At 55.0% G+C, this 12295-nt stretch overlaps 1 protein-coding gene across 14 annotated transcripts in view; it reads left to right on the plus strand.

The window, feature by feature from the left end:
• Nucleotides 1-12295, plus strand: part of LOC131815827 (uncharacterized protein C17orf113) — a 52013-nt gene that overhangs the window by 34132 nt on the left and 5586 nt on the right. For 6 of the 14 annotated variants that reach the window (XR_009347864.1, XM_059147838.1, XM_059147839.1 and 3 more), the window contains exons 3-4: nucleotides 8932-9080; nucleotides 10904-11014. Coding sequence is in view for 13 of the 14 variants with exons in the window: in XM_059147838.1 (XP_059003821.1) it covers nucleotides 8932-9080; nucleotides 10904-11014 (260 nt within the window). In the remaining variant the exon portion in view is untranslated. Of the gene's footprint in view, nucleotides 1-2793; nucleotides 3001-3944; nucleotides 4666-5915; nucleotides 7768-8931; nucleotides 9081-10866; nucleotides 11015-12295 lie in introns of those variants that run through there. The other 8 variants (XM_059147836.1, XM_059147837.1, XM_059147833.1 and 5 more) reach the window with 6 other exon arrangements.

Genomic DNA, 12295 nt, shown 5'->3' on the forward strand with positions numbered 1-12295 from the left:
CCAGTGAGACTGAGGAATTCAAAAATGTTTTTCTAATCCTGACTAATTACAAACAGCCGCATGTGGTTACTCGCTCCCATATCTGACCGTGCAGTTTCAGAGTCCATCTTCCCATGCATGCTCCCTACCTACTCTTTGATTCTTTTATCGGAAACATCCTGGGGCTTATAGTACTTTTATTCATCTGCAGAATGGGGCAAGATAGCCAGTGTCTAGGTATATAGAAAGGAGTTGACAGACTTTCAAAGGGTACCGCCTTGGACTTGCTCCTCCTTCCCATTTGAAGATCCTTTGGGTGGTGGGCTACAAAGGGTCGCAGCATCATGGGATCTTGGGAGGTAAGGAGGTCAAAGGCAGCTGTTTTAGCCATCCAACAGGTGCCCAAGGCCCCACTCCATTGTTCTCTCTGCCTGAAAGCTGGTGGTTCCTTATTCACTCACTCCCCAAATCCTGTGGAGCTGGGTGCCAGGCAACGTTCCCTTCCATGGGGTTCAGATGTGAACAAGTAGTAAACTTTCCTGCCCTCAGGAAACTTGCATTCTTGAGAGAGAGGGAAAAGGAGGAGGAGAAAGCAAGCGAGCACTATGCAATAGAAATGCAGAGAAAGGGGCTCCTGGGTGGCTCAGTGGGTTAAAGCCTCTGCCTTCCACTTGGGTCATGATCCCAGGGTCCTGGGACCGAGCCCCGCATCGGGCTCTTTGCTCAGCAGGGAGCCTGCTTCCTCCCCTCTCTCTCTGCCTGCCTCTCTGCCTACTTGTAATCTCTGTCTGTCAAATAAAATAAATAAAATCTTTAAAAAAAGAAATGCAGAGAAAATAAGCAAATTTGTAAACTGTGAGGAGTACAGTCGAGGAAGCTGACAGGAAGTAGTGACAGAAAAGAAAGGGACCTCCTGGGAAGGGATAGAGAAGTCTCTTAGAAGAGGGGGGAAGTGAAATAGGCAAAGTATTGAGAGGAGGTGGAGACATTATGGAAGAAGGTACAGCATGTGCAAAGGCCCTGGGGACAGGAACCTCACATTCTAGAGGAACTGAGGGAGGGCTGATGTAGATGGGAGGGGAGAGAGGCACAGGTGAGGAGGTCAGCAGTGCCTGGGCATTTGGCAGACCTTGAAAGGGATCCTGGCACTAGCCTCAGAGAACAAGCAGTCACAGAGGGGTTTTAAGCAGTATGTTTTCAAAAGCCCACTCCAGCTGCTATTGGTCCAGATGGCTCAGAGAAGCATAAGAATGGAAACCCAGAGTGCCATCAGGAAGTGACTGCTGAAGTCCAGGCAAGTCCAGGTGCCCTGGATGAGGCTGGTGGCAGCAGCATGGAGAGAAGAGAGAAGTTACGGCAGATTTTGGAGGGGGAACTGATAGCACCTGTGGGTAGACAAGGTCCAGGATGTGGAAGAGAGCAGGGGCTGGAGGGGCATCGTCTTGGCCAGAGCATCTGGGTAGGAGAGTGGGTATTTCCTGAGCTGGGGACAACTATGAGAGGAGCATATCTGCACCAACAGATCGACAGTTCCATCTAGAACTTTCCATCCAGGAAAGTAGCTGGATGGAGAGATGTGGCAGCCAGAGGGGTGGCTCAGGCTGGGGTGGTCTATTTCAGGGTGACCAGCAGACATGTTTCTGAATTTGGGGGACAGTTTTAGGTTAGGAAGAGGAGGAGGAGATGGCTTCAGAGGTGGAGGGGTGCTGATGGGGGAAAGGAAGACCAGGGTACATAGGGTCTTGGAAGCCAGGAGAAATGCTTGCTTCATGGAGTGTGGGACGAGCCGTCCCAAGTGCCACTGAGTGTCTAAGAAAAGAGGACTGATGAGTTCCACTGCACGGAGCAATAGGAAGCACCTTCTCTTGAACTGAACAGGCTGCCCCTGGAATTCTGTGCATCTGCCCTTGTTGGACTTATCCACCAAGTGCTAGGTTCCATGAGGCGTACTGGGCACATCAGGAGGTAAAGACAATCACTGCTTTCTCAGAGCCCCGTCATCTAACCAATAGCCTTAGAAACAGGAAGTTCTTTCTCAATCCTTCCATCTTCTTAACAAATTTTGCTCAAGGGTATCTGCATGCCGAGCCCTCTGGGGTGGGGGTGGGGGTTTAGGGATCCCCAAATGAACAGATATAATCTTGGCCTTCTAGGAACCAAGTGCGGAGTTAGAGAACCCCTGAGTTTACCATATTGCATTACCAAGACCCACACCCAGGGAATTACGGGAGGCTAGAAGACAGGCATTAGCCCCTGCTGGGGGATCCTCCCGGGGCTGAGAGGATGCAGAGCTGCTCTCCTGGAATGCATGGGAATTAGGGAGGAGGGATAGGAAATTCCAGGCACAGAGGATGAAAGCAGGAGCAGAGTAACAGCTGGGTGGGTGCGGGGGCGGCGGGGGGGGGGGGGGGGGGCGGGGGGGGGGATGGTGAGCCTTTGCCTTTGGAGCTGCCTGGGCAGCCAGGAGCAGCGGGAAGTTGGGGAGGACCTGGCTCGTGGGAAGGTGTGTAGGTTCTGGCAACCACTTAGAATGGCAGTGAAAAGGGGGAAGCAAAGGAGTGACCTGCGTGTGAGCTCGCTTTCTGGATGCTGAGCGAGGGATGAATTTGGGGGCGTGACTGCCGAGGTGGAGGCAGGTGCCTAATCCAAGTGAGACAGTGCAGGCCAGTCTCAGCGTGGCCTTTGGGGTCAAGTGGATGTAGGATCTTTTTCTTTCTTTCTTCTTCTTCTCCTTTTTATTTTTTTTAAAGACTTCATTTTCTTATCAGGACCTTTTTTTTTTTTTTTAAGATTTTATTTTTTTTTATCAGAGAGAGAAACTGAGCATGAGTGGGTGGTGGGAGCAGAGGGAGAGGGAGAAGCTGACTCCTCACTGAGCAGGGAGCCCGATATGAGGCTCGATCCCAGGACTCTGGGATCATGACCTGAGCCAAGGCAGATACTTAACCAACGGAGCCACCCAAGTGCCCCTGGACGTACATCTAACTCTGCCTTGGCCCCTTTCTGCTCATGGAACCTTGGGTAAGTCACTTAAGGTCCTCCAGCCTTGGTTTCCTCCTCTCCAAAATGAGGAGGGTACCACCCTCAGAGTACTTGCCACAGCGATCTTGGGTCTTCTCCTGGAGTTACTGCAAAGTCCGTAGCACAAGGCTGGTGCAGTTCACACTTGGCAAAGGGTAGATATTGCTGTGGCCCCAAGTAGGCATCTAGGGAACGGGGTTGAGAGATAATAAGGAGGTAAAGCTGGCTGGTTTTGGCCATTGGCTGGACATAGCCTCTGGTCCTGACCGGCTCACGTAGGCTCATTCCTGGGGTGGTGGAAGAGTGAGCAAGGTACGGGCAGCCAGTTAGCTCCTTCGGTCTGGGACCCACCCCCTCTTCTGAGCTTCCCTTCCCAGAAGCACACCGTCAGGGTGCGTTTGTGTGTGTGTGTGTGTGTGTACACCCATGTGTAGGTTTAGGGAAGGCAGGTCTGGCAAAAACAAATGCCATCCTTTGGCCCTGTGGCTCTGGGAGTTCAGCTTTGTGCTAACTTCATTCCAATGAAATAAAGGATGTGGACCAGAGAGACTGGCCATCCCTTGAATGAGGAGTCAAGGTCGTATCCTGGCTCAGTCACAGATTATTCAGGAGCCCTGAGCACCGCTGTTGCCTGGACACCGTGCCCCCACCTATAAAACATGGTTGCACAGATGGTGCCAGTCTTTCCAGAGCTGAGTTCTGACATGTTTCAACCATCAAAGCTCATCAGTGCCTTGTCCTGGATGGAGGGAGACCCTTAGTGTGGGTCCCCTGGTCTCCCCAACTTTTGGATGACATTCTATGGCTCTTTGCATGACCCCACCCATTCCCAGTAGCCCTTCTCCGTTAGGAGTCATCCACCCATCAGCTGGGGAGTGCTCTGTGGGCAGCATGAACCCACGGTGGACCTCCTAACACCTCTCCCTTGTCTCTTTCATCTCCAGTCTCCACCGGCAGAGCGGGCATAAACTTTCCCAGCTAAGTTAGATGGATGGTCCCCATTAGCCTGGCGTGCCTTCCCCACCAACTTCCATTGATAAGGAGGTGTCGCTGTGTGTAGGGGGAGGCTGGGGGCCAGAGCGCTTGGGTGGGAGTTGGGGGCGCCCTGCCCCTGGAGCAGGAATGGTTCCCCCAGGGAAGAAACCCGCTGGAGAGGCCTCCAACTCCAACAAGAAGTGCAAGCGTTACTTCAACGAGCACTGGAAAGAGGAGTTTCCCTGGCTGGACTTCGACTACGAGCGGAAGCTGATGTTTTGCCTCGAGTGCCGCCAAGCCCTAGTGCGGAACAAGCACGGCAAAGCCGAGAACGCCTTCACCGTGGGGACAGACAACTTCCAGCGCCATGCCCTGCTGCGCCACGTGACCTCGGGGGCCCACCGCCAGGCTCTGGCCTTCAACCGGGGCCAGCCCACTTTGGAGGGCCAAGCCGAGGGAGGAGGGGCCTACTTGGACCTGGAGACCCCCCCCACCTCCAGGGGCATCAAGGCAGAGGTGGACCCGGCCAAAGTGGCCATGCTGACCACGGTGTACTGCATGGCCAAGGAGGACGTGCCCGATGACCGCTGCTCTGCCCTCCTCGAGCTGCAGAGGTTCAACCTGTGCCAGGTCCTGCTGGGCACAGAGCACAGCGACTGCTACAGCCCCAGGAGGGTGAGGGACATGCAGGTGGGTGGCAGCCAGAGGTGTGGGGGAGGGCATGAGAAGGGAGGACATCAAGCTGTCTGGGCAGAGAGCCAGCATGCCAGGTCCCCAGGCAGCAGCCCGAGAGCTTCATGCCTTTACCCAGCAGAATCTTTCACTGAGGTGTGCTCTGGGCCAGGGCCTGGGCCAGCTGCTGGGGGCATGGCCACAAAGAGGCCAGAGCTGGCCCTGTCCCCGGGGAGGGGCATGGGGCTTTCCCTGAGGGCTGAGGCCAGAGTTTGCAAGCTGGGTAGCCTGGGGGCTTGATTGGCCCACAGACATATTTTGTTGATTTTCACAGTGTTTTTGGAAAACGTCAATTAGTTTCCAATTTAACAAACAAACAAAAAAACCCCAGAGATTACATATAAAAATGTGGATTTGTGACTCCTGAAAAGCTAGGTCCCTGTGCTCTCAGGGCATGAAGACTAGACCCATGGCTTCTCCATTCCCTTTGGTGTATCCCTGGCCCAGGTCAACCCCAGTACCACCCACAAGGCCTCTCGGGCATGCAAGTTGCTGCTCTGTCCTAGGCACCAGGTGTGTGAGTCCTAGAGACTGGTATGAGGGTGCAGGAGTTAGGTCTCATCCTGCAGAGAGATGACAGAGCACACAGTTGGGGCTCTGTGTAACTGGGAGGGAACAATGTCTATCAGTTAATCCCCGAGCAGCAGAGTGAAGGGAGATCCCCAGGAATAAGGCCTGGGGCAATGCTGTAGAAACGCACACAGAACACTACAGAATTTTTATGGTTCCTCAAGCATTTTTACACTTATAAGCATAGCTACAAAAATTTACATTTTTAATTGTCAACAACCCTTTTTTTTTTTTTAAGATTTTATTTATTTATTTGACAGAAATCACAAGCAGGCAGAGAGGGGGCAGAAGCAGGCTCCCTGCTGAGCAGAGAGCCCGATGTGGGGCTCGATCCCAGGACCCTGGGATCATGACCTGAGCCGAAGGCAGAGGCTTTAACCCACTGAGCCACCCAGATGCCCCTGACAACAACCTTTTAAGGAGCTGAGAGGCAGGTAGTAGCCTGATTTCAGAGCTGAGGAAACTGAGGCTCGGAGAGGTGAAATGACTTGCCCAAGGTCACACAGCCAGTAATCAGCCATGCCAGGACAGGTTTGTTGTCCCCGAGGCCTATCCCCTTTCTGTCTTATGTACTGCTACCTCCCCTGCTCAGGACAAGCCTAACTCTGTCCCTCCCTTTCTCTCCCTGGCTGTCCCAGGTGGCCATTGCCAGTGTCTTGCACACAGAGGCCTGCCAGCGCCTGAAGGCATCCCCGTATGTGGGGCTGGTGTTGGATGAGACCAGGGACTGGCCTGAGTCCCACAGTCTGGCCTTGTTTGCCACTTCGGTGTCCCCCTGTGATGGCCAGCCGGCTACCACCTTCCTGGGCAGTGTGGAACTACAGGAGGGTGAGGCCACCGCTGGCCAACTCCTGGACATCCTGCAGGCCTTCGGCGTGTCTGCACCCAAGCTGGCCTGGCTCAGCTCGAGCCTCCCCGGGGACCGCCTTGGGCATGTGGGCCCACAACTGCGCGCCGCCTGCCCACTGCTCACGGAGCTACACTGCCTCCCCGGCCGGACAGATCCCGAGCCCCCTGCCTACCTAAGTGAATATGAAAGCGTGCTGGATGCCCTATTCCGCCTCCATGGTGGCCCCAGTTCCCGCACGGTCCCCGAGCTCCGGGCGGCCCTGGACCTGGCAGCTATTGACTTGGCAGGACCACGGCCAGTGCCCTGGGCGTCCTTGCTGCCTATCGTGGAAGCAGTGGCTGAGGCTTGGCCTTGCCTGGTGCCCACCCTGGAGGCCTCTGCCCCCGCCTCCCCTACAGCTAGGGCACTGGCCCTCGCCCTGCGCCAGTTCACCTTCGTGGCCTTCACCCACCTGCTGCTGGATACTCTGCCCACCTTGCAGAAGCTCGCCCTTGTCCTGCAGCCAGAAGAGCCGGACTTGGCCTTGCTGCAGCCCCTGGTGATGGCGGCTGCGGCCTCCCTCCAAGCACAGCGCAGCTCGGGTGGGGCGCGCCTCCAGGGCTTCCTGCAGGAGTTGGCTTCCTCGGGCCCTGACTTGGGCGGCGGGCGCTGCACCTACCGCGGCGTGGAGCTGGTCGGCTACTCCGAAGCTGCCGTGCGGGGCTTGGAACGGCTGCGGGGGGCCTTCTTGGACTCCATGCGGAAGGGGTTGGGGGACTCCTATCCCGGGCCCTCGCTGGACGCCGTGGCCGCCTTCGCGGCGATCTTCGACCCGCGCGGCTACCCGCAGGCCCCCGAAGAGCTGGGTGCGCACGGCGAGGGAGCGCTGCGGGTACTGCTGCGCACCTTTGCTCCCGCTGTGGTGCGCCAGCGGGCGTTGGGCGACTTCGCGCTCTTCAAGCGCGTGGTGTGCAGCCTGGGGCGGCTGGGCCCGCGGGCCCTGTGTGCCAAGCTGGCGTGCGCGCGCTCTGAGCTGCACGAGCTCTTCCCGGACTTCGCAGCCCTGGCCGCCCTGGCCTTGGCGCTGCCCGCGGGCGCCGGCCTACTGGACAAGGTGGGCCGCAGCCGGGAGCTGCGGTGGTGGGGGCAGAGCGGGGCCGGGGAGGGCCGGGGCGGCCCCGCGATGAAGATTGCCGTGGATGGGCCACCGCTGCACGAGTTTGACTTTGCGCTGGCCGTGGAGTTCTTGGAGAGTGGGTGGGCGGAGGGGCTGCTGGGGTAGCAGCTCACGTGAGGGCGGCCGCCTTCTCTCTGCCCCGCCAGCCTGGGGTCCGCACTCTAGGGCCCCGAGGCGGATTTGACCCCGCGGCAACCCAGCTGACCGCCTGTGGCCTTCCACCCACCTGCCCGGGGCTTCCTCTGCTGAGTACTAACCCTGCCCAGTGGGCTGTGGAGGAAGGGCTGCATGGAGATGGGAGCTGGGAGAGCCTGCAGAGATGCTAGGTTTGGGGGCTCCCTCAATATTGCTCCTGTCCTTGTCAGAGTTTGGTGAGGAGTAGCTCACCTTGTTCCCTCTGGACCCAGCACAGATTTGGGCCCGAGAAAAACTGAGGAGTCTTTGCTGGAGGGAGAGAAGAGGACTGGGTCTCAGGAATTGAGGGACTGAGTACAGGGCTTACCCAGTACTGCTTTGTGACTGAGGGAAAGGAGATGGGGGTGGTGGCTGTTAGCTCCCCTCCTGGCAGCATCTCTTCTGTTCAGATAGAACTAGAGAGCAGATGACTTCCTTGGTTTTGACACACAGCACACCAACGTCTCTGTGCACAAGCTACCAGTTCAAAGGAGGTAGTGGTGCCCATGGATAGGCTGCCTGAGGCTCTTCTGTATACGGCTGTGTATATAGACATATACCTCTATAAATGTAAAATAAACCTACCTTGTATATTGTTAACAACAACAACAAAAAAATCTAAAAGGACTTCTTACAGTTTTGCAGTGACAGGGTCCAGAAAAGTCCCCATGGACTGGATTTATTTCTAATTCTTTTCTTTCTCAGAGTCTGGTTGCTCCCCAGAGTTCCTAGCCTTCCCCTGCCCTTGCCTCAGACCTTTAAGACCAAAGACTGTAAAACCACAGGGCTGGACTGGCCAACTCTGGCCTGACCCAGGGGTTGGAGTGCTTTTTGCCTCCCGGGAGGAGTTGGGGTCTCACCAGAGCTAGGGGAACACATCCCTTCAGATTCCAACAGGTTTCCTGTCCTCTCTGTCAGTCCCTGCTGTGAATGATGTAGGGATCAGGAGAGGGGCAGTTAGTGAGAGGGGAGAGGGCTGGCCTTTTCCCAGGCCTCCCAGGTGTGGGTTTAACTTGCAATAAAAGGAAACCCGGTACAGCACATGGTCTCCATGGTGGTGGTGGTGGTGGTGGTTCGTGTGGTGGTGGTGGTGTGTGTGTGTGTGTGTGTGTGTGTGTGTGTGTGTGTACTCCTCTGTCCCCTCCCTTGGCCTGATTCTCTGCTGGGGTCCATTGAGGATCCATTGGGGGTCTTCAGGGCTGCCTCTGGAGGCGAGGGGAAGTGCATCCTAGGGGACTGGGAGCTGAGAACTGTGGTCTCCCTGCTCCTTCCCCTCACCCCCATTGTGTAGAGGAGAGGCACAGAAATGGACTGGGAGTGCCCAGGGCTTACCCAGTACTGCTTTGTGAAGAGGGAGACGGTTTCTGCCCCGGCCCCACACCCAAGAAGCCCATCAACCTCTTGTTCTGGCTGTGGAGGTCGCTGTGAGCCCTGTGGCTCCCCATTTCAGACCCTGCCCTTCTTCCTCCCGCAGCAGGCCCAGCCTCCAGTGCCCCCAGCCCCCTGCTGGCCTCCCTGCCCCTGCCTGCCAGGCCTCTGCAGCCCCCGCTGGACTTCAAGCACTTGCTCGCCTTCCACTTCAATGGCGCTGCCCCGCTCAGTCTCACCCCCAACTTCAGCACGGTACGGGCTGGGCTGGTGGGTGGGGGCATGCAGCCGAGTCCGGGGTGGGCAGGGAAGGTGGACACAGAGGGTTGGCTCTTAGAAGTTGGGTATAAGTAGGAGCAACATCCCCAAGAGTGACTAGGCACTCCCAAAACAGGGACCCCTGGGGACAAGGAGCGAGGATGGGGTCACCCCCTCCCCTGGTAATGATGCTGGGCCTGTGGCCCAGAGGTCACACTTTGAGTTTTTGTAGAGGGATGTCTGTGGATGATCTGTGTATTTCTGTGTGCATTGGGGGTGTGCCCTTCTGTTTTAATTTATGACTCTGTGGGTCTTTGTGTGTTACTTATGGTTGTGGATGTGTTGGATATGTGTGTATTTGTAAACAATTCTTTGCGCCTTAATGACTGTATGTAATTAATGTATGTGCCTGTCTCTGAGAGATGTTTTGTGTCTTTGTGTCGACTCTGTAGGTGCTTGGTGTGTGTCTGACCTCTTAGTGTGTGTGTGGGGGGGGTGGGTTGGGTGATTGTGTGTCTGTGAAGCGTGCCATTGGTACTCCTGTGGGTCTGAGTCTTTTTGCATGGCTCTGGGATTCGCACTTGCCTGTTGGCCTCTGTGCTCTGTGTCTGTGTATTTCCAAGTGTGCGTGTGTGTGAATGACAAGTGCAGGGAGCACGAATTTCACTTCGCTATAAGAAGTACCCCCCTTTCTTTAATTCTGAAACATCAAAGGTCATCATTAAGGAGCCCCCAGCCCATCCTAACAAGATGGTGGGAAACTCAGCCTCAGTTATCCTGAGGAGCCCCTTTCTCTCTAACCTCCAGGGTCACACAGAGGTCCATGAGAGCCTGAGCCATTTGGGGGGGGTCCCTGTTCTTTGGGTCCCTCTGTCACTTGCTGAGGCACCATGCACACAGTCCCTTGGGAGCAGGTATATCTTCTCTTGCCTGCACCGCTGGGACCCTGTAGGCCGTGCTCCTGGCCCCTGTCTGCACCCAGCCCCAGGTGCTGTTAGGTGAGGGTTAGAACCTCGTTCTGTTCCCTGGGGAGTTTCTGAACCCATGCTTTTCTCCCAAAGCCTCTGTTCTCTTCTCTCAGGAAGGTGTAGAAAGTTCCTCTTGATAAGCAAGCCCAGACAACTGCTTTTGGTCCAAAAAGCAGCCCCTGAGAAAAGAGAACACAACGGCTTGGATTTATAGAAGGAGAAAAAAGTTAAAATAAGGAAGGGGGGGGGAAACCTACACAAATTAATATACAAAAAATAATAATAATCCTACAACTCAGGGAACCGTCTGGTCTCCACATGCTGCCACCTGCCCCTTCCCGCCCCTGCTCTGGCCATGCCCTCACTCCCCCACTCAGGCCCTGTGACAGTGGCAGAGCTGAAAAGATAAGCCTTCTCTCCCCCAGCCCACAGGCCCGGCACAAGGCTGGGTTATGGCAGAGGATTTCCAACAGAGAGACTCTTTGTCCTGTCCCTGCTTCTCCCTGCCCCCAACTCTGTCCCAATAGTTGTGATTCTTGTGAATAAGGAAAAAAAAAAAAAAAAAAAAAAAACAGAGACCAGAGGGGCAGCAGGAGATGCCAAGGTGATCACTGGGACATGGCAGTGTTTCTCCCTGGCTGTTCCCCTCTCCCTTCACGCTGAAGCCCCTGCGAACAGATTAAGTCAGCCAGGGAGGAGACTGTTTCTTTTGTGTCTCCTAGCCACAAGGATGGGAAAGTTCTTCCTATGTCTGGATGCCTGCCCTCCTCGATAGGCATTAGTTTTTGGCATTTTGTATCGCCTCCCCTTCACAGCCGACCCCAGCATTGTGCCCTCCCACCTTCTTCACAGATGGACCCGATCCAGAAAGCTGTCATCAGCCACACGTTTGGGGTCCCCTCCCCTCTGAAGAAGAAGCTCTTCATTTCCTGTAACATCTGTCACCTGAGGTTCAACTCATCGGTGAGAGGGAGTAGTGGAAACAGGCTGGGGAGGGGACTGGGCAGGGAGAGGCCTGGACACTGGGGTGCCAGAGACTTTTCTGGCAAAGGGACAGGGATCCATGTTTCCGTCCCTGGGATGGAACAAGTCCCAGAAGACATGCTCCCAGTCCCTCACCCATCCTGTCTTCTCCTTTTTCCAAATTCCTCTGCCTTATCTCTAATGGCCCTGGAGTCTCCATTTCCCTCCGCTTTGCTTCTCTCCTGTGTTCTGGATCCTTCTGCGAGAGAAAAGACTGCCTTTTTCTGCTCTGGGTCCCAAGAGCTCCTATCAGTTCCTGGTCTGGAGCTGAGCTCTTAAAACACAGGAGAATTGATGTGTTGAATATGTCCATTCCCATCATCTTAATTAGTTCTCCTGATACTTCGTGAGATGGAGAGAAGTGCTATTATCATCCCCACTTTCCACGTAAAGAAACAACCTCAGAGAGGTTAAGTGACTTGCCTGAGGCCACACAGCTAGTGAGTAGCAGAGCTGGGATTTGAACCCAGGCCTAACTGACCCCAAGGCCCACATACTTTTTACTACAGCCTACCCCCAGATGGTGGAGAAGCCTCATCCTGGCCTCCCAGGGAATATTTACCTTCTGTCTGGATGATTCTGGGTCTTGGGAGATCTGCTCTGGTGAAAGGGTCTAGGGAGGGGCCATAGGGGCCCGTCTTTCCTACACTTGGGAGTAATAAGCAGGGACCCCTGGTTGAAGGAGGTAGGACACCAACAGGCCAGATTCAGGGGCTCCCTCCAGGTTTTTGGGTTAGATGAGTCTTGCAAGAGATCGACAGAAAGACTTCACTCTGAGGGAGGGACCATGTCTTCTCCATGCTGGGCCCCTGGCAAAGAGCAAATGCTCAAAAATGATTTGCTGGAAAAAAATGAACATAGGGATGAATTTTCAGGGTGTACATACCCCAAGTATGAGAACTGCTCAATTTTCTCCATTTGTGCATTTATGAACTTGGTAACTAACATCTGTTGAGCACCTGCTGTATGTACTAGGCCCTTGTCATTCGTGTGCTGCTTATTTTTATTTTTTTTTTCATTTTTAAAAAAGATTTTATTTATTTATTTGAGAGAGAGAGAGAGCAGGGGGAGGGGCAAAGGGAGGAAGGACCTCAAGCAGACTCTAGGCTGAGCCTGGAGCCCAACCCTGAGTTCATGACCTGAGCCCAAATCAGGAGTCAGCTGCTTAACCTGCTGAGCCACCCAGGTGCCTTTCATGTTCTTTTTAATTCCCACAACCCT

Source organism: Mustela lutreola, chromosome 15 (assembly GCF_030435805.1).
Source record: "Mustela lutreola isolate mMusLut2 chromosome 15, mMusLut2.pri, whole genome shotgun sequence".
In the NCBI taxonomy this organism is placed as follows: Eukaryota; Metazoa; Chordata; class Mammalia; order Carnivora; family Mustelidae; genus Mustela; species Mustela lutreola.